This window comes from Marmota monax, unplaced genomic scaffold (genome assembly GCF_021218885.2).
Source record: "Marmota monax isolate L192 unplaced genomic scaffold, Marmota_monax_Labrador192_F-V1.1 WCK01_AAM20220418_F8-fsc00294, whole genome shotgun sequence".
In the NCBI taxonomy this organism is placed as follows: domain Eukaryota; kingdom Metazoa; phylum Chordata; class Mammalia; order Rodentia; family Sciuridae; genus Marmota; species Marmota monax.
In genome coordinates, this window is record NW_026694653.1 from 1,049,696 (window position 1) to 1,071,865 (window position 22,170).

Genomic DNA, 22,170 nt, shown 5'->3' on the forward strand with positions numbered 1-22,170 from the left:
TAGCATTAGAACGAGTGAATGCTTTTCATGAACCTATCTGAATGCTTTGCACACATGTATTCTGTTAATCCCTACAATCACACTATAAGAGTATTACCATTTTACATATGAGAAGGTGAAAGAATAGAGAACTTTTGAGATTTCATCTAGATTACAGTTAGTGAATTTTTAGATCCAGCTATGGGCCCTTGTCAAATTCAAGCTTGCCCTTCCCCAGTACTGTAACTGCTGAACATTATTTATTCGGTGTCTGTAAAATTCTTACTCTCAAGGTTTTGAAAGTTTCAACTCAAACATAGCTGGTAGCTAGGGTCCAGGGATGGTGTGACTATTTTCTTATTGTCTCCTTTGTCTTTTCTAAGTACTTGAGAAAGTCAGCAGTGTCAGATGCAGTTGCATGTGACAGATAGCAGTTTCTACTTATAAATAACTCACATGGATGAACTTACAAATGACCCACCTGGACCTCCAGGAGAAAACTCTCATGGCCTTATTGTCTTTTCCATATTCCAAATTCTTGATGCTTATATGATGAGTTCAAATAAAGGGAAGAATGAAATACTACTAGAAATGGCATAGCAAGTAATCGAGGAATTTCTGCAGACTCCCACATGAAGTTGGGTTTTCTGCTTCTCTGCCAAAGTCTGTGTGTGTGTGTGTGTGTGTGTGTGTGTGTGTGGTGTTATCTGCATTTGTGCTTCTGTGTGTTCTGTTTTTTTTCTACCCATTTTCATATTACCAGTTTGCTTCTATCAAGATTTTCTCAAAAGAGTGAACTGACTTGCTTTTGAGAATGGACACCCTTTTTTAAGGTCACACTCTTTGACAAAGAAGTTAATTTTCAACTCCATAAAAAGTGCCTTCTTTTCCTCTAAATTTGAAAAGGCTACCAAGTTTTTAAAAAAGCCACCTTGGATATAATTTAATGAGCTTGCTTTTAAGAAAAACCTATAGACAATTTTGGGAGCACGGAGAACTTCTAGGGGTTTTTAAACAAACCTACGTGATATTTCCCCGGTGGATAATAAAGAAAATGTAGTAAATGTAGGGATATAGGAGAGAGTGTCAATTGGAGGAAAGACAAGGAAGAGAGAGAAAAGGAGGGAAACAAATTCATTTCATACCTCTTCAGAGGATCACTTCCAAGTCTGTGGAGGGAAGTAGCTCTTTTCCCCCCTGAACTTCCTATGGTGCTTTATTGTTTTCTGCTCCTAGGACTTCAAATTATTTAGCTTGAGTTAGTATTAGTTCTGTATTTAGTATTATAATTTAGCCACCCTGTTTTTAGCATGTTTTTGTAAACTAAACTAAAATTCTACTTAACTTTAAACATTTTAAGCAGTAACATACCTTTCTATTATGTTTCCATTTTCTGTAGTAAAATACATTTTGAATTGCAAAAGCTGGAAAAATGAATAAGTTTTCAGAAGTAACTCATCTGCAGTTGTGGAATACAAATACGCTTGGTGTTTTAGGTTACATAATCCCACAGTGATGTTTGCTTTCTGTCATAAGATTGATGTTGTTGTCTCTTTTACATTTTACAGTCATTGCTATTGTTGTTCAGTTAGAGGAATTTTCAGATAAGATTTATTTCTGACTTTGTTGGATAGTTTTATATTTTTAGATACCAGAACTCCGATTTAAAGAATCAGTGAATGAGAATTCAGTTCTATAGGTTTGTAGTCTGAAATCTGAATCACAACCAGATCTGTACCTGTCAATGTACCATTTTGTTTTGATATCAAATTGAAAGGGTTCAAGTGATCGCTCTCTTCTTTTTAGCCATTGTCAAGGATAATGATGATTACATGGCTTATTATATCTTCATGACATTTTGGTAGGCACTACAGATAATAAGATCTGCTCACTAAAGCAGTTCGGTAGGCAGCAGAAATTTTGTAGAAAACCAAAAATTTCTCAAGCATTTTCTCCTTTTATTATAGTTCTGGTAATAGAAACCATTTTTAATCTAGTTTTCTACTCTATTTCTGGGTCATCATAATGATTGATAGAAAAATATTAAGAATAATTTTTACTTAATAGCTATTTCCTATTGTAAAGCCTGTCTCGGTGACTCAAATTCCTATGCCCCAAACCACTGAAACCTAAGATGTGAGCACAGTACTTGGAAAGCATTATTTGAAACAAAGTGACAGGGGGAAATTTACTATGCTACAATAATGCATGCATTGATTTTTCATTTAACGAAACGGAATTGACATGGCAGAAACATTCTACTATGAACAATATCACAAAATAATAGGTGATATTTTCTTGCATTTGTATATGAGATATTTTCTTGCATTTGTATGTTTCTTACATTTGTATATATTGTATATTAGATATATACTGTCACCTTTTAAACATCACTAGGTTCAGTCACTTTGAGGAATATGACACAACTTGAATAGATCAATTATCAGGCTCTGTACTTGCTAAGGGCATGTAAATACTGTATCTATATTGTTTATAATTTTTTTTAATTTAAAAACATACCTGTTATGAGATTTGGCTCAATTTCTTTTTAAAACTATTGGACATTTAGTCTTTCTTCCCACAACATTTATTTTCTTTTCTTAAATACAACATCTTAGAGAAGAAAATGATGATATAGTTAGAGATAAATTCTAAAAGAGATACAATGTGTGTAATAAATTAACTTCAAAAAAGAATTGCTTTTGCACATAATGTATATAACTATTGTTAATGTACAGTATAGTTTGTTAGATTTTAGCATCAAATTTCTTAAGTAAAATGTATTTCAACTTTTTTCCCAAATTGACTAAAGGCAATGCATCAATATAAAACATTTTAAATGTTTGTTTATTTTTCAATAAAAGCAAAAGTTATTAATATATGCTTTGAGATAATGCTGAGTATGATCAGTGCTGATGATAATCCTATCTGTATTGTTTCTAAAGTGCATGTGTATGAAGCCATATTTATAATATAGAACATGACTTCCTACTATTAAAGACAATATGTTTTGGTTGTTAACTCAGATGTCTCTGCATACATGTTTACATACCTTTTGTCACAAATTTTGTTTAGTAACCCCCTAGTGTATATGGAACTTCTAAGCAAGCTGCCCATTCACAGGCTTTTACAAATGTAATATACTATACCTAAAAATCAAACCATAGATTAAAGAGAGAAGCCTCAGCAATCTTAGAAAATAAGCAGAAGGGTCTCTTAATTTGCAGGTGTTTTAAAGAAAATATCCTTCACATCCTTTCCATCTTATATTGGCTTTACATACCAATAAATTGAACGTAAAATTAATAATATCTCAAGTAAAATATCCATTTAATTCATCTAACCTACTGAACACTGTAGCTCACCAACAGAGTACACTGTAGACTACTGATTGTTTACCACCATGATGAGGTGGTTGCTTGGAAGCTGTTGCCCAGTGAGAAAATATCATACCATATGTGACTGGCAGTTGGGTCCAGTGGTGCTCACCTGTAATTATAGCTATTTGGGAGGCTGAGGCAGGAGGAGGCCAAGGCAGGAGGATTGCAAGTTCAAGGCCAGCCAAGGTAATTTGGCCAGATCCTGTCTGAAAATACAGATGAAAAGGTTTGGGGTATAGCTCAATGGTAGAGCACTTCCCTAGCCTACAGGAGACCCTGGGTTCATCTCAAGCACTATATAGAAAACAAAACAATTTTTTTAAAAAAAAATTAGCCTAGGAAAGATCAGAATTTAAAATTTAAAGTACAGATTCTACTGAATGTATATATTTTTTGCAACATAAAGTAAAAAATAAAAATAAATTAAGTTGAACTATAGTAAATCAGTGACCACCTGAACTTCAAAGTATTTAGTATGATTTGTAACAATTGTGTTTGTTTCCTAAGTGATTTTCATAAAGTCTTATAGTTAGTGGCATCAATTTTAGTGGCATATATTCTTGTCTCTTTTGCCAAATAGTTTATCTATAAATCATTGTAAGGGAGACTTTATTTTAATTTTTCCATTTCACTCCTTTTTACCTTCTAGAACCAGCTTTTTAATTTATCCCATTGCTGTTCTGCCATTCTCAACAGATTCTCTTTTTTTATTTTATATTTTAAACTTTATATTTTATGATACTTTATATTATTTCCCTAGGGCTGTTGTAATAAAGCATTGCTACCTGGGTGGCTTAAAACAACAGAAGTTTATTCTCTCTCGGTTCTGGAAACTAGAAGTACAAAATCAAGTTACCAGCAGGGTCATGCTTCTCTAATAACTCCAAAGGAGGACCCTTCCTTTCCTTCTGCCCCTGGTCCGTGATCCCAAACACCCCTCCAACCTCTGCCCCCATAGCCTTACCGTGTTTTCATGCATGACTATATCTATGTCTCTGTTTTCTCTTCTTATAAATACTTCTGTTTTGGATTGGGTCCAATTCTAATCCAAGATGAACTCACTTTAAATAATTACATCTGCAAAAATCCTATTTCCAAATAAGGTAATATTCTGATGATCTGAATGGAAATAAATTTTGGGAGCACAGTATCCAACCCAGTGCACATACCTATAGCTCTTTTTTCTCTAATATGTACAAAGTATTTTATAGATTAAAGTAGTTCTATATTTGACTTGATTTATATTATATTTTAAAGAAAACATATAACATTATGAATACACTTAAAATACACTAGATATTAAGTAGTGAGTTTGGATTATCATCAAGCAGATGTAAAATGCTTTTTATATAGGAAAATGGTCATGGGGTACAATAAAGTCCATCTGGTGGTAGGATTGAAAATTAAGATCTGTGTCATGTGCAGAGAAGAAAAATGAGTCTGGTAATAAAATAAATTTTCATTTAAAATTTTCATTTAAAGAATAAATGAAGATCAGAGACTATACGTTATTACTTTCAGAACTATAAATTGAGAATAATAATAAGGTGATTCACAGATTATTTGTCCTTCTCCTAAACAGCTCTTCTTTATATTCTGTGTTCTTTTTACTGTATTAAATAGCACAAGAGACATAATCTACACATGTGCATGTGGCAGACTTATTTTCAGGTGTTCCCATCTGTCCTGGAGTATACTTTAAAAATATAGAGACACATACACAAATTAAACATGAAGCCAGGGGAAAAAAGAAAAAAAATAAAAGAAACATCTGTAGAGCAACAGTGACAGAAGTGTTTGAGGTGCCTGTTATTAACTACTCAACCTGTTTTTCATTGCAATCCTGCATAATACCATTTCAGGAGAGGAACAAACAACAGATGTAGAAAAAAAGTTGAAACTAAGAAAAGGAGACTTATTTTAACAGTGAACTCACTTTTGCTCACCAACAGGCTTTTGTTTTTTTTTATAGGTAATAATTGATTTCTTAAGTTTCTGTATATTTCAATACCATTAATGCAAAACAAGATGTTCTCTTTTTATCTTTTCTCTAAGAAGTAGACCAATTTTATGTATCCATAATATATATGCTAGAGGCTTATAGAAAGCAAACGAAAATAAAACAAGTGTTGCATTTCCTTAATTTTGTATTAAATAAATGTTTCAGGTAAAAAAAAATATCAGTTGCTACAAAAATGTATCTATATCTGTATCCATCTATCTATGTGTATAAATGTATTTGGGCTTGTGTGTGCATGTGTGTGTGTGTGTGTGTTATTACTGAAGTCATTATTAGGTGACTGAGTAGAGAACTAAATTACACACAGTCTATTGTTTTAAGTTGCAGACATCATAAATTGTGTAAAACATTAAGATGTAGTAAACATTTTCATGAAAGCCTTGGTTTCTAGGGATATTATAGAATTGACAGTTTCTGACAGTAGTTTTGGTGTGCTTCTTGTTTACATCTTCTACCCATTAGTGTAGAAAATTATTTACTTTAGCTTAGATAATTGGGTGCCTCATCATCACAAGAGTATTTTTTACCATTGACCTAGGAATTCATATAGTTACTTGGCAATGTTTACATCTCATTTAAATTGAAATACCCTCTAAAAGTAATTTTCTTCCTTTAAAAACAAGTCTTATATATCTGGGGAAATGTCAATAGCCATAACTTTTAGGGTTGGAGCAATCTAAGGAAATTTAATATAAAATGAAAGTCAATAGAGAAGGATTCATGATTCATTTGGCCCTTTTTTTCCCACTTGATTTTTCTATTTGTTAACTAAAAAATATTTTATTTTTCAAGCATTCCCGACTTTGCTTTCCTTTGCTATCCTCACCCTACACACCATCACAACTAGACTTCAGTCTGTTGATCTGCTTCCTCCAGGTGAGCAATTTCTTCATCTGCTAGCTTTCTTCTCTGTGATCCGAATTTGACTTGTTAGATTGTGGCATTCATAAGACTATGCATTTGCCATGCAGAACTTGTAGACTTTATTTCTTAAAGGAAAAATATTAACCCATTGACTCTGTTACATCTGTATTGGTGCTATCAGTACTTCAGGAAAACTATGAAATGTTAAGTGTTGAAAAAGAATCTAACTATTGATTTAAATCAGGGTGTTTATATTTATTTTCTTAAGCAAATTTAAGTGGTCCTATTCTTAAAAATTTCATGTAAAAAAGTCTACCAATGATATTAATTTCATACTGAAAATAGTATAGGAAATGCTAAGGAAAGAAATGGATGGAATAGAGAGTGGGCTGATTCAGGAATGAGGGGCTGAATACTTTCCTTTGTTGTAAATTATGGGTCCAGAACAAACTGCTTTGCTGTCACAGCCTGAAGAATTGCATTTTACCTGAGAAACTGGGTGCCAAAATTCTCCTCTCATTTTGGATGGACAATTACGTGTTATGTTAGATAACTTTTATTTTGTGGAAATATACTAAAGACTACTTTATACATTACTTTAAAAAATCTTTACACCTCACCTTAATATACATTGCTAAAGGCAGGATAGAACCAAATTCACATAAATTACAATCACTGGTGAAACTCAATAATAAAACCCCCTGAACTCCATAAATTTTGTCAATATATTCTAATCTCTAGGTATGCTCTGGATGTGATTTAGATAATTTCAGAAAGCACATTAACATTGGGCATAACTGAATGAATTAAGTGAAGAGCAGGAAGGAATTTCTGTATCTCAGGTGAAATTTTAGCTCACCATATTATATTTTTCTTTGTAGGGATTTATATAGTCTAAGTCTCTGAATCATTTGAATGCATTCCAGAGATCTGATTACATTCCAGTTTAATCCCTGCATGAGGGAAAGTCAAGCCATGAGAGAAAATGCTTATATCAGGATGTTGCTGTACTTGAAAAATACACATGTGTATTACAGCAGTCTAAGAATCCCTGTTAGTTTTATTTGTGTTGCTTTACTCATGCCGTAAAACGCAAAGAGATTGCCTTATTTCCTGTATGGAAATGAATGGAAATTCGAGAGAATGTACAAGCAAAGGCCTTAAATAGAAAACATTACAGTGTGGAAAGTTAAACGTGTCTCTGAATTTTGGGTAGTGATGTAAAACTGTGAAGAGTTGTGTGAACACCCTCCCCCATGATCTACATAAAATCTTTCTTCTTATACTTAAATCACAATGATTTCATGTTGATTAAATTTTAATCAGTTGGGACGAAGAGTTTTTCAATTCTGTGAAAATTAAATTCAAGAGTAATATGTATACCAATAAATAATTTTAGCTTCTGGAATTCAAATTTCTGTACATAATTCCATGTGCTCCTAAATGTGTCTCTGTCTTGTTCTGATACCTACTTTCTGCTCATGTGTACATGCATGTTCACAGGTTCATGTACATACATGCATGGGCACATCTGTGCTTAACCATGGCCACTTACCATGTTAAAACATGAATGAGCTAATTGAGCACCAGGAAAAGAAGAGTTGTACTTAAGTAGAGTAAGTGGATTTTTATATCCACTAAAAAATTATAGGAAACTTTGGCCTTTAGGCAAGACCCCTTCTGTTCATTTCCATCTGGAATAGGATTTTTTTATTCATCATGTGCTTAAAAGGGGAGTGCATAAATACATGCATGCTTTATTTTAGTTGCATTTCTTTGGTGATAATTATATGACATTTTAAATGATCTTGTCATATTGAAACATTTATTTTCTCAGTTAAAGTATCATATAAGCAAGATAGTGAAACTTGAAAGTATTTTCTACTAACAAATGCACTATAATAAAACCCTTCAATTAAATCAGAATTACTGAGGTTTATTGAATGTAACTATCTTGCATATATATTCTTTATTTTCATAGTAGAATTATTATGTAAAATATATCTGTTTATGTTATAAAATAATCAGAATAGCATTTTTTTTTGTTTGTTTTAGTCACAATTATCTCGCAAACAAATGCTTAATATAGATACAGTTGGCCCTCTCTATCCTTGGGTTCTTTATCCATGGATTCAACCAACCTCAGATCAAAAATATTCTGAAAAATATTGCGTCTGTACTGAACATTTGCAAACTTGTCTTGTTATTATTACCAAAACAGTACAGCTTTTTACATACCCCTTTATTATATTAGTTATTGTAAGTAATATAGAGATGACTTAAAGTATACAGGAAGATATATAGAGATTTTATGCAAATACTACCTCATTTAATATAATGAACTAAGCAGTCACAAGTTTTGGTGTCTGCAGGGATCCTGGACCCAATTCCCCAGGATGCCAAGGGACAACTGTACAACCCTTGAATTTTATGCATAATAAGTTGATCACTGGACTATATATGTTAAAATGTATACTTTAAAATAAATGCTTAAGTTACCAATTCATTTATTTTGGGAATTTTATGTAAAAGTATATACAGATATGTGTGTTTTTAATAATAAAACAAATATACTTAATAAGAAAAAGACTAAGACAGAAACTCAAGTACTGCTGAACTAATAATTTTTCTATTTGCAATATTACTCTACTATAGATAATTAGATATTTTTCTTTTGTGATCATAACTATTTTATTAATTCAGGGAATGAACATTAAATATATTACTAGAAACTAGCCAAATCAAACAGTCATATTGTATTCTATTTCTAGTTGGACCTGGATCTTGATATTGTGTAATTTTAAATCAAGGAATAAACTCATCTGAAACTGTAAATTGAGTCACCTACAAGTTTAAGATTAGAGTGACCCTTAGATTCAAGTTGTTCTCTCCTTTGCGCAGAAAATTGGTGATTCCAACTATGTTTCAAGTAGGTTTCCACATTCTCCAATTGATGTAGGTAATTATATTTATAAAGGAATTTCAAGATTTAATTAGAAGATTGTTGCCATTTTCCTAAACATTTTCAAAGAAATTACTTGATAGAAATGGTTTTATTTGTTTTCTGTTCCTAAAGAATTTATTTGTGCCAGATTGCAGAGGGCTTTGAATACCAGATTTAGCAGTTCATATCCCATCGTTTTTTCCATAATGACCATGGAAATTATAAAAGAAATAACTTTGGCAATAACAATATATCACTTATTTTTAAGATTGAGCATATATATTTTTTAAAAAGGGAAAACGTCAAATATTAGCATTCTTGAATTAACAAAGATCTTAATTGTCCCTGCTATATCAATAAAAATTATTTTTTGATAAAATTTGGATTATAAGAATGATAATAAATAAGTGCTCATATATTTATATTTGTTTCCCTATTACTATTATTCCCAGGGAATGTATTTCAGTTTTGTCATCTGTTCTTTGTTCTGGATATGGTCCATCATCAAAAAATCATAGAACATAATTTTCATTATAAGGGACTATTTAAAATACATCTATAGGTCCCTATCATCTCTGAGAGGACCCTCTCTCTCCCTTGAGTGTGTCCTCTTTTTCTGTTCCTTTTAGCAAACTCATTCCTGTTTAAAAATAAATAAAAATAAAATAATATACCACTTTCTGATATATATGCATACATACATATATATACATATATACACATATAACAATGCGTTACATATGGAATCACTTTCATGTGCCTTAACAACACATCTTTATTATCCCTGACATACCTGTGAGCCTTCTCCAATCACTTTTTTGAACCTTGGTTTGAATATACAGCATGATAATCCAGAGGAACACATCTCATTTCTTTTAGTATGTGAGTTTCCTGACTGCTTTTCCAATTTCTTATTGCTTCAGTATGTTTTAATGATTACAAAATATTAAATCCATTACTAGAAAAATGGCTTGTCACTGCCAGTAAAATCCATTACACAAAACATTTCTGTATTTACTCTAGAACATGGATATTGAATGCATTGATTTTACTTAAATTTTCATTCTTGGGATGACCCAATCATACAGGATAAAAACATCAGCTTCCAATAAGCTTACTGCACACTTACAGGTATCAAGAACAGAATAATTTTAGTGAAGTAATTCCAAGAACAGCCTTTATGTAAAACGTCAATTATCTCCAGCTGATATCAGCAATTTGGTAGTAGGGTTTTTTGTCTTGGTTAGATGAAGGCTGAATTGTTAAGGTTCAGACTTTCTCTATTTAATTCTATAGTAGCCTTTGGACTATGTAAATCTCCTTGGTTCTCTCAGAAGTATTTTATTTCATAGAAATTAAAATAGTAAAAATACATGCTTATTATCATGTGTTATTGTGTGCTTACAGACATACTTTTATGTACATGCACATGAAAAACATTTAGCTTTAGTTTATTTTTAAACTTATGCAATGTAAGAATCATTTCGCAATAATCATTTATTGAGAAGTATATCATTTATGTATATTTCCCTTCGCTTTGATCTTAAGAATTATTTTGTATTACTCTCATCTTTAAATATAGTATATTTTGGTTGCTAATTTGAACAGGGCACCTATTTGTCCATTTGGTGTCATGTCCATCTAATTTAAGGTAATAATTTAAACTTCAGCTATACCTCTAGAGTTGATTTCATTGAGTTTAGTAGCTTTGGGGACCTAGGATGTCACTGAGAATATTAAAATACTAAATTTTCTCTTAAAAATCCATCTTTTGGAACTTCCACATTCTACTGACAGGAGTTGGTTACAAAATAATAAGCAGAAGAGGATTATCTGTCTCTGAATTAACTGTTTTCAGAGAATGCTAAAAATGGCATCAATTCTGTTTGCTTGTTTCTAGAACCTGAAAGCAAAGAAGTGCTAGAAACAAGATGAACAATAGGATTTAAATTGGTAAACAGATATACCTTCCCAAAGCAATCAGTTAGCAGGCATGAAAAAAAAAAAAAAGAACATTAATAAGGCTATCTTGCTTGCTTCTTACAAAGGTTTGGCTTAATAGGCAAGTTTTTATTGACCTTCCTTACAGGATTACCACTCTGCTAGGAGGATGATTTGAATCTTAGATGTATTCATCCATGTCATCAAAAATGGTGTCATTATCAGAGATGGGGTTAGCTTACAGAGGCAATAAAAGCATAAGGAAAACATCCTCTCTAAAGATAAAGAGTGGTAGCATATTTGCATAGTCTTAGGTCTGAAATTCACAGAATTATTTAAGTTGTTAGAATTTTATATTTGTCCTTGTAAACTAAACAGCTTTTACTAACTATTTCATGCCAGAGCATAGGTTTCACGCTGCATATCAATCAGGTTCTTTTGGAAGCTGCATTAACTCTTTCAAGACTCTAAAATTACAAAGACTTATGAATTAATTTATATGTTGATGATAGCTTTCGAATAAAGTGTAAGATACAAAGGTGACTAATGTAAAACTAAACAGAGAAGCTGGCTCACTTTACAACAGGCTATAGAAGGAAAAAAAGGACAAGAGGAGAAACCTGAGAATAAAGAAAGCTATTTGTGCTGAAGTGTAGATCATCAGGATACTCAATGCTTTCCATAATTTAAAATTATAAAGAGGTGATTATTTACATAGAGGTTTTGATTTCAATAACAGTGTCCCTGGTTTTAAAAAATTCTGTGAAGGGAAAATAAGCTGACCTCCAAGTCTGAGAGGAATGTATTTCAGGCAGTATTTATATTTTTTATATAACATGTTATAAAATGGCATAGTCAATAATACATGAAGAGTTTTGAATTTTTATATAAACATGGTATTTAAGAGACAAATATAATATTACTTTAAACAATGTATATGTCATATCAGGAGAGGTATGCACAACTTCTTTTAGGTCCTGGCATCATTATAAAAACTGAGTTTATAGATTCACAAATGAGCAATTTGACAGTGAGTGATCTATAAGGAATAGTTGTTCCATTTTTTTTTTTTTTTTTTTTTTTTTGGTAGTGCTGGGAATTGAATTCAGGACCTTATTCATGCTAGGCAAGCACTCTACCAACTGACCTATATCCCTGGCCTCCTATTTATTTCTATTTTTGATTACTCACAGTATTTGATATCTTTTAAATTGAATTATCCTTTATATCAGTTACAGCATTGTGTTTAGATTCAGAAATGTTTATCAAGCATGTTCTATGCATTCAGGGAATGGTGCCCCAAAGAGTATACCAGGGCATGATGGGCTCAATGAGGAAAACTGATTAAAAACTCAAGAGAGTTAGAATACATAATTTACCTAGAAAATTATAACATTTTCTTCATCCAAAATAGAAATATTTACTTTAAAGAAAATATCAGTAATTTCATTTCATTAGTTATTTTTATTGATTCAGACTATCAATTTTGAAATATTCCTGAGATTAAAAATTCTAATTTATTTGTTGTCATCCCTTTGCTTAGTTGAGTATTTGTTATTTCTCTCCTAAATATCTAAAATATCTCTTTTCTTCTTAACCCTTCTAGTTTTCTAAAATAATCATTTAATTTTTTAGGTATGTGATCACATGTGATCCTTTTAGTTGATAATAATATTAGCAAATTAGGGAGCAAAGAGACATAATGTAGATGTAGGAATAAAATATTTTTCTAAGGTAAAGTTATAAAGTTCAGGATTCATATTGGTAATATAAAATATCAGTTGAATCAACAAACATGAATATTTTTCTTTAGTTTTGGAGAAGTACAATAAAGTCCAAGCTGAAAATGCAAGATTTGGGACTATAATGATTATCTAAGGAATTGTTTTGAGGTCAGTGAATCATACCAATTTCTATTTTATCTGTTACAGATATCAAAACTCTAGATATCTGTTTCTAGAAATAATGCTGATTTGAATATTACTTACTCTTTAGTTCATCCAAGTTCTGCAGGTTCATAAATGTTGTCTAGTATTTTTTCAGTTAAACTTTCAATAATTCAAGAAACTTCTGAAACACGTGATCAGCTGAGCAAATATCTTTAATAGTGTTCATTGCCTGCTTCATTAAATTTGGTCTTTTATTTAGAGCATTTCTTCTTTCAGATCCTAGCTAATTGCACCTGCATTGTTATTTAATTTTTTAATTATCACAGCATAAATTCTTTGACTGATATCTTACTGCTTTGTGAAATGTGTAAGGATTGCTTCTCTTATCAGTGCCCTTATCTGAAACACCCTCTTCCTACTCTTCACTCCCTGTTGAAACTCTGATAATCCTTGAATCACAGATCAAGCATCATCTCCTGTACAAAGCCTTTCACAATATTGCAATCTACATTTGTCTCTGGATATTTGTTGTATGACATTCTTACAAGATAGTTCAAAAGGTAGTTGTTTATGAAGTATTTTCCCTATGTTGATTTCAGATGCAGTTTCTAGTTTACACTCAAAGTTTAAACTCCTTGGTGAAGAGCTATAGTTGTACAAACTTGAGAATGTTAAAGTGGATAGATTTAGGTTCACTTACCATAAACTTCTACCTGATGCAACACTTTTTCTGAATAACCTATTCAAGAATGTCCCTGTTGAAACTTCTAGCACCTAGGCACAAAATAGATGTTTAATGCATTTTTACCTTATGAATTATTGAGTACACTACTTCAAAGTAACTGCTGAGCTACACATATCTAATGCACCCAAAGAGTCTTAATCTATTGGGACATTTGCATTTTATTGTTTTCTTTGAGAGGTATCAGAAACTTCTCAGAGAAAATACAAACCTTCTTCCATTTGTATAGCACTGAACTTCAGAGCTAGTTCTCCTCAGGGTACCTGTTAGGAAAGAGATGGCCCCATTTATCTGTGCCTTCCCTTCCAAGCATCTGCTGCTGCCCGGGGTAATAACTGTGCTTACAGGATAGGATTGGGGTAACTAAATTTTAAATGTTAATCTCAGTGTAGTGTGCCATGGGACACAATTATATTTGTCATAAATTTCCAATGCATGGCTGAGATTCTCATTGTCTTATATGTCTAGTACTTCCACCTCAAATTTCCTTAGACTGTTTTGCATTTGTTCCATAACATAAATTTCATTGTAACTTGTGTTAAGTTTTCTTCATCTCTGAGCACTATGTAGATGTTATCAATATGTGCCCCCAAAGGTCACTCTGGTAGATATTTTGCTATGTCCGAAAAGTCACAAACACTTATAAGCATCCCTGAAGGTGTGCAGGTGCATGCAATAGGAAGTGCAAATGCTCCAAGCAGCTTCAGATCCCCAGCTGCAATTGAATTCTCTTGAATATGATATAGGCCAGTGGTTTCTGGTGTCTGAATGCAGCCATGGCAATACATTCAGAAGCACTGTGCGACGCAGGTGCATGCTAGAGGATTGGTACTTCAGAGCTGCCACGGTTTGACTATTTGATGGCATTATAATAACTTCCCCTTCAAAATGTGCTCTCTGCCTATCAAAAGCAGATAGAATGGCATTTCACAACTGAAGTAAAATCTGTGAGCCAAGCTTGGCAGTGCACCTACCTAAAAATACGTTTGTTTCTTTTGTAGTATTTTTATTATGTGAACTATACATCTAAATTCTTATTCCTTGTGGGTGATTACTTTGAAATAATTAAATTCCTGGTGTTTTATACATGATGTTTTTAAAGATGCTGCTTCTGTGTGAACAGGCATCCTTGTGCAAATGAGCATATTGTAACTAGATGTATTTTCCCCATTACATTAAATAATAAAAGAAGCAAAAAGATGCCTCACACCTGTGTATCTGTGTATCAGTAAGGACACTTGATTAGTAAAACAGCATAGATCTTTGTGCATAAGAGAGAAGCATGAGAAATACAATGCAAAAGAAGATCTTTATTTAAGTAAGTGATTAATTCTCCCATGTCCCTTTTTTTTTACCCATCCTGTTCTTCCCTGCATAGGATATCAACCAAGCTTATTCAAAGTAATGCTAAAATAAAGCCAGTTAGTCACATGAGTACTTGCAAGGATATAAAAACCTGCATATAATAAAATTGCAATACTAGAATATGTTTTTATTTTTTTATTTTTATTTTTATTTTTTATTGGTTGTTCAAAACATTACACAGCTCATGACATATCATCTTCCATACATTTGATTCAAGTGGGTTATGAACTCCCATTTTTTACCCCAAATACAAGTTGCAGAATCACATCGGTTACACATCCACATTTTTACATAATACCATATTAGTGACTGTTGTATTCTGCTACCTTTCCTATCCCCTACTATCCCCCCTCCCCTTCCCTCTCATCTTCCCTCTCTACCCCATCTGCTGTTGTTTAATTCTCTCCCTTGTTTTTTTTTCCCCCTTTCCCCTCACAAACTCTTATATGTAATTTTGTGTAACAATGAGGGTCTCCTTCCATTTCCATAGTTTCCCTTCTCTCTCCCTTTCTCTCCCCCCACTCGTCTCTGTTTAATGTTAATCTTTTCCTCATGCTCTTCTTCCCTGTTCTGATCTTAGTTGCTCTCTTTATATCAAAGAAGACATTTGGCATTTGTTTTTTAAGGATTGGCTAGCTTCACTTAGCATAATCTGCTCTAATGCCATCCATTTCCCTGCAAAATCCATGATTTTGTCATTTTTTAGTGCTGCGTAATACTCCGTTGTGTATAAATGCCACAGTTTTTTAATCCATTCATCTATTGAAGGGCATCTGGGTTGATTCCAAAGTCTAGCTATTGTGAATTGTGCTGCCATGATCATTGATGTGGCAGTATCCCTATAGTATGCTCTTTTAAGGGCCTCAGGGAATAGACCGAGAAGGGCGATAGCTGGGTCAAATGGTGGTTCCATTCCCAGCTTTCCTAGGAATCTCCATACTGCTTTCCATATTGGCCGCACCAGTTTGCAGTTCCACCAGCAATGTACAAGTGTACCCTTTTCCCCACATCCTCGCCAGCACTTATTGTTGCTTGACTTCACAATGGCTGCCAATCTTACTGGAGTGAGATGGTATCTTAGGGTGGTTTTGATTTGCATTTCTCTGACTGCTAGAGATGGTGAGCATTTTTTCATGTACTTATTGATAGATTGTATGTGCTCCTCTGAGAAGTGTCTGTTCAGGTCCTTCGCCCATTTGTTGATAGGGTTGTTTGTTATCTTGTTGTTTAATTTTTTGAGTTCTTTGTATATTCTGGATATTAGGGCTCTATCTGAAGTGTGAGGAGTAAAGATTTGTTCCCAGGATGTAGGTTCCCTATTTACCTCTCTTATTGTTTCTCTTGCTGAGAAAAAACTTTTTAGTTTGAGTAAGTCCCATTTGTTGATTCTAGTTATTAACTTTTGTGCTATGGGCGTTCTATTAAGGAATTTGGAGCCCGACCCCACAATGTGTAGATTGAAGCCAACTTTTTCTTCTATCAGGTGCAGAGTCTCTGATTTGATATCTAGGTCCTTGATCCATTTTGAATTTACTTTTGTGCATGGCGAGAGAAAGGGGTTCAGCTTCATTTTGTTGCATATGGATTTCCAGTTTTCCCAGCACCATTTGTTGAAGATGCTATCCTTTCTCCATTGCATGCTTTTAGCGCCTTTATCAAATATAAGAAAGTTGTAATTTTGTGGATTGGTCTCTGTGTCCTCTATTCTGTACCATTGATCCACCTGCCTGTTTTGGTACCAGTACCATGCTGTTTTTGTTACTATTGCTCTGTAGTACAGTTTGAAATCTGGTATCGCTATACCTCCCGATTCACACTTCCTGCTTAGAATTGCTTTTGCTATTCTGGGTCTTTTGTTTTTCCATATGAATTTCATGATAGCTTTATCTATTTCTACCAGAAATGCCGTTGGGATTTTGATTGGCATTGCGTTGAACCTGTAGAGAACTTTGGGTAATATCGCCATTTTGATGATGTTGGTTCTGCCTATCCATGAACAGGGTACATTTTTCCATCTTCTAAGATCTTCTTCTATCTCTCTCTTTAGGGTTCTGTAGTTTTCATTGTATAAATCTTTCACCTCTTTTGTTAGGTTGATTCCCAAGTATTTTATTTTTTTTGAGGATATTGTGAATGGGGTGGTTTTCCTCATTTCCATTTCAGAAGTTTTGTTACTGATATACAGGAATGCCTTTGATTTATGCGTGTTGATTTTATATCCTGCCACTTTGCTGAATTCATTTATCAGTTCTAGTAGTTTCTTTGTAGACCCTTTTGGGTCTTCTAAGTATAGGATCATATCGTCCGCAAATAGTGATATTTTAAGTTCTTCTTTTCCTATTTTTATGCCTTTAATTTCTTTTGTCTGTCTAATTGCTCTGGCTAGTATTTCAAGGACTAAATTAAATAGAAGTGGTGAGAGAGGGCATCCCTGTCTTGTTCCAGATTTTAGCGGGAATGCCTTCAGTTTTTCTCCATTTAGAATGATGCTAGCCTGAGACTTAGCATATATAGCTTTTACAATGTTGAGGTAAGTTCCTGTTATCCCCAGTTTTTCTAGTGTTTTGAACATAAAAGGATGCTGTACTTTGTCGAATGCTTTTTCTGCATCTATGGAGACGATCATATGGTTCTTATCTTTAAGTCTATTGATGTGGTGAATAATATTTATTGATTTCCGTATATTGAACCAACCTTGCATCCCAGGGATGAATCCTACTTGATCATGGTGCACAATTTTTTTGATATGCTTTTGTATTCGATTCGCCAGGATTTTATTGAGAATTTTTGCATCTATGTTCATTAGGGATATTGGTCTGTAGTTTTCTTTCTTTGAAGTGTCTTTGTCTGGTTTCGGGATCAGGGTGATGTTGGCCTCATAGAATGAATTTGGAAGAGCTCCTTCTTTTTCTATTTCTTGAAATAGCTTGAAAAGTATTGGTATTAATTCTTCTTTGAAGGTTTTGTAAAACTCCACTGTATACCCATCTGGTCCAGGGCTTTTTTTGGTTGGTAGTCTTTTGATGGCTTCTTCTATTTCTTCCTTTGTTATTGGTCTGTTTTAGAATATGTTTTTATTTACATAGGAAAAAATAGTTTTGAAATAACTTTACTGCTCTGTCTTTAGAAATAATATTGAAAGTGAAATTTTTATTCTTCTTGTAGGCATAAGTGAAACCAGACAGTTTATTTTAAACTAATATATGAGTAAATGGGACATAGAAGTCATAAGAGGAAATAATTTTATGACTATAAATTGTTCAGGTATCATTTATATTGAATAACTTTACTTTATCATCAAAACAAAATGATTTTATTGGCTGGTCAAGAGAAGCAAGCGAATAATAATCAATGTAGTCAAAAAAAAGAAAGAACTGTTTATGTTAGAGAAATGTCAGTTCACAGGATGTTGCAAATTATGCCAACTTAGTGAAAGGGAAACCTACTTTATATGGTTTGTTGGACTGTATTCTGACAAGATTTTTATTTTAGCATTGATAGTTCTCTGACATGTTAGAATATATTTGGATAAATTGTAATCTGTGGTGCTTATAGAGAAGTATGTGCACAGATATATGAGAGATATTGTGTGTGTGTGTGTGTGTGTGTCAAATAAAGATAAAGAGAATGAAAACAAGCTTTTGTTACAACATTAAAACCTTTCAATAGAAAACAACTACTCATGTACTGCCAGTCTAAGATCTTGGCTTGTCATGGTTTGCAGAAAGATGGGGAATTTGTGATTGGCACTTGGCTTAAATTCTGTAGAATTAATATACAGAATTCTCCTGTCAGCCATAAATAGAGATGGGTGCCTGTTTTGCTTTTCCAAACAGCTAATTAGGTGTTAAGAAAGCTTACATTAGTGAAAGAAGGTAAATTAGAAAAAAGAAAAATGAGAACAAATAAAAAATGGATTTCCATTTATAGAGTTGTCTGGAAACAACTCTAATTTTAAGAAGCTGTTAGAAACAGTACCAAGTACCACAGTAACAGAAGAGCACTATTCCTATTTAAAGCTGTTTACAAAACAGAAATAAAACCATTTTGTTGACAGTCTTATAAAGCACAGAAAACTCCCTCTTAAATATCCATCTCCCATGGCCACAGCACTTTAGAACTTCCTCACTGATGCCTTGATTTATGAATTCCAGTTTCCAAACTTCTGTGGCATAGACATCTATTTAAGTAAATCACAGGCAGATACCAGATGCATGAGTGAGAGAGACTCTCATGCTGAAAATTATATGTGTATTTTCAGATGTACACATGTGTGAGGTCTGAGGCAGCCGGTAAATTTACAACTAAGGGAAGGCAATACTTTTACGTTTTCTAACATTTCCCTAAGTGGTAACAAATTAGTTGCCAGCTAGTTCTCCTTGGGGGTATTGTATAGTACTTTGAAAACTGGGCAAATAAGTTTAGACTTCTGATTTGAGATATATTCCTGCCTGAAAGCAAGACAGAAAAAGAATAAAAAGGTTGGTTTGCTCTGAAATGAAAAATGTTTTGGCTGGTTTCTAGACATGTTTCCTTTGTAATGTACACCACAGAATCATAGCACATGCAGTTTTCCCCCTGAGTTTTCTAAAATACTTAGGCCATACAGGGGCCAATTGGATCTCTGTTAATTCTTGCCTATTTAAATAAGAGTTCTAACTTCTAATTTTAATCATGTATGTTAATTGTTGCTACTTTTCAGCCATCATTGAAATGGCTATGTGCTTCTAGTGAGACAGTGACATTGCAAAATTAAAATCACAATGTGTTTTCATTGTATAAAATTCTGATTTTAGAGGTAGGTAAGTTGTTCACCTGATCATAGACTTCACCCTCATGATAGAAGAGGAAAAGGGAAGATTAAAATGGCATTTTTGAATGTTTTAATTCAAAAGATTAATTTACATGTGTGCATTTACATATAATAATTTCATTAATATATAACTAAATATATAAAATATTATTTTATTAAAAATGAAATCTCATTTACGTTCCATTATATTATGAATTTAGAATGTTATTGTGATTTTAAAAAATATTTCATAGTTTTTATTAATGTTATTTATATTGAGTATATTTTATTTTTTAAATTGCTTTTATTTTTTAAATACATGACAGCAGAATGCATCACAATTCTTATTACACATATAGAACAAAATTCTTCATATCTCTGTTTGTATATAAAATATGTTAACACCAATTCATGTCTTCACACATGAACTTTGGATAATGATGTCCATCACATTAGAATGTTCTTGTGATTTGCTTGTGGCAATTCCCAAATCTTAATATTCAAAAATACAATGATTATGAATTTTACAATTTAAATTTTTAAAAACTATTTTTGGATTATGTCCTGGAGAAAGTTGAAGTTTATCAAATACATAGAAATGAAGATGTAAACATGTTTGTTCATATTGTGTGTGGGATTTATGATTCAGCTGAAAAGCAACAACTACAGTCATTCAATAGTTAGTTGAGTCACTTGATATCTTTTGCAACAATATCATATAAATTAAGATGCAAAATTGAACCAACTCAAGTTACTGCATTTCAATAATTCCCTCTCAGAGCAAGTGTAATAGATGTGGTGACAGGAGTATAGAAAATGATTCTTAATACTGAACAAGTGTTTAAAGTGATTTGATTGTCACATGGTCCTTCAGGGAATCTTACCTTTACCAGATTAAACACTTTGAAGTTTCCCCAGGCAGAACTGCCCAGAGTTCCAGCTGCTGGACTTAAAAGTTGTTTTGCCATGTGGAGCTCTCAGTTTTCTCATATGCATGACACTGGTATTATGCTCTCTTTCTTGGCAAGGGGCACATTCTCCGGAAAGGTGTCCATGTTGTATTTAGGAATAGATGAAGGTAAAGGTAAATAATTTCTTAATAGTCTAGATTGGACCAGAAGAAAAATGTGACTATTGGGTGAATTATTTTTGTTTTATTTATTTATTTTTCTTTTATTCAGTGAATTTGTTTTCTGATACAAATATCAAATCCATGCAAATATTGGCTACCCAGATGATTTGCTTCCTTTTTCATTTGGGTAGTTGATAATTCCATGTATCTGTTCTGGGATTCATTCTTTCCAAAGTACGGAGAATAATTTGATTATCTACCTTTAGAGCCACAGGGCTTAAAAAGTACTCCACATTATTATTCTGTATTATACACATTTGGCTTCTTTAAATGGATTTAAAAATAGATAACAGAAGGTACACATGACAGAAATCTTACTGGTATAACAACTCGCCTTGTCTTAAATGCCTGCTTTTTTGGCAGCCCTCCCTCTTCTGTGTCCCCTTCGTCTCTTCTCCACCCTTTCCTCCTCCCTTTCTTTCTTCTCTCTCTTCCATCCCCCATCGCTCCTTTCTTTCTCCTTTACTCTTTCTTCTTCCCCCTTACTCTTTCTCTTTGCGTTATTTCTGCCCTATTTTCTCACTTTCTTTTTTCATTTTATCTAATATTTTTTTGTGTCTAGCTTGTTATTCATTATAGATTACCTGTATTCCTTTTGGTATCTACTTATTTATCTATTTATTTATGTTTTCTCAGAAATGATTTCACTCTCTCATAAACTCTAACTTGACCCTTGGCAATTATGGTTCACTTTGTGCTCATAGTCTCTGCCGTTTATACAAAGTATCCATTCGATTTTCTTCACTGTCTGTGAACTGCTGGCATCAAAATTACAGTCTAATCACAAGGTGAACAGCTTGTAATGTATCATAATCAATACTCAAAATTTGCTCCCCTGGATGTGACATAAAAGAGTCAAGTAAAAAGCTGCAGATTTTCAGCAGTGAAGTGCAAACAATCATTTTATGTTGGTGGTTTCAAATTCAAGGTCGATTTACAGTTTCTTATGGCTGCATTAGTCTATGTCTTTCTCCCTCTTCTTAAAACCTTATTGAATTCATTCAGCACTGGCTATCCAAAGAGCTGAAATGGAAGGCCAGTCAATATTGGAATATAAAAACTGTGTTGGCATATTTCAAAGACAGTGTTTTGGTTTTAAATGAATTTAAGGAAAAAGAAAGC

General features: G+C 32.9%; 1 protein-coding gene across 5 annotated transcripts in view; it reads left to right on the plus strand.

Annotated features, from left to right (window-relative positions):
- The window catches only part of Pcdh17 (protocadherin 17), a 99,724-nt gene that overhangs the window by 70,871 nt on the left and 6,683 nt on the right, over positions 1-22,170 (plus strand). For 4 of the 5 annotated variants that reach the window (XM_058572315.1, XM_058572316.1, XM_058572317.1 and 1 more), the window contains exon 5: positions 6,172-6,255. The exons of the other annotated variant lie outside the window; for it this stretch is intronic. In XM_058572315.1, the coding sequence (XP_058428298.1) occupies positions 6,172-6,255 (84 nt within the window). The remainder of the gene's footprint in view (positions 1-6,171; positions 6,256-22,170) is intronic. 5 annotated transcript variants of the gene reach the window in all.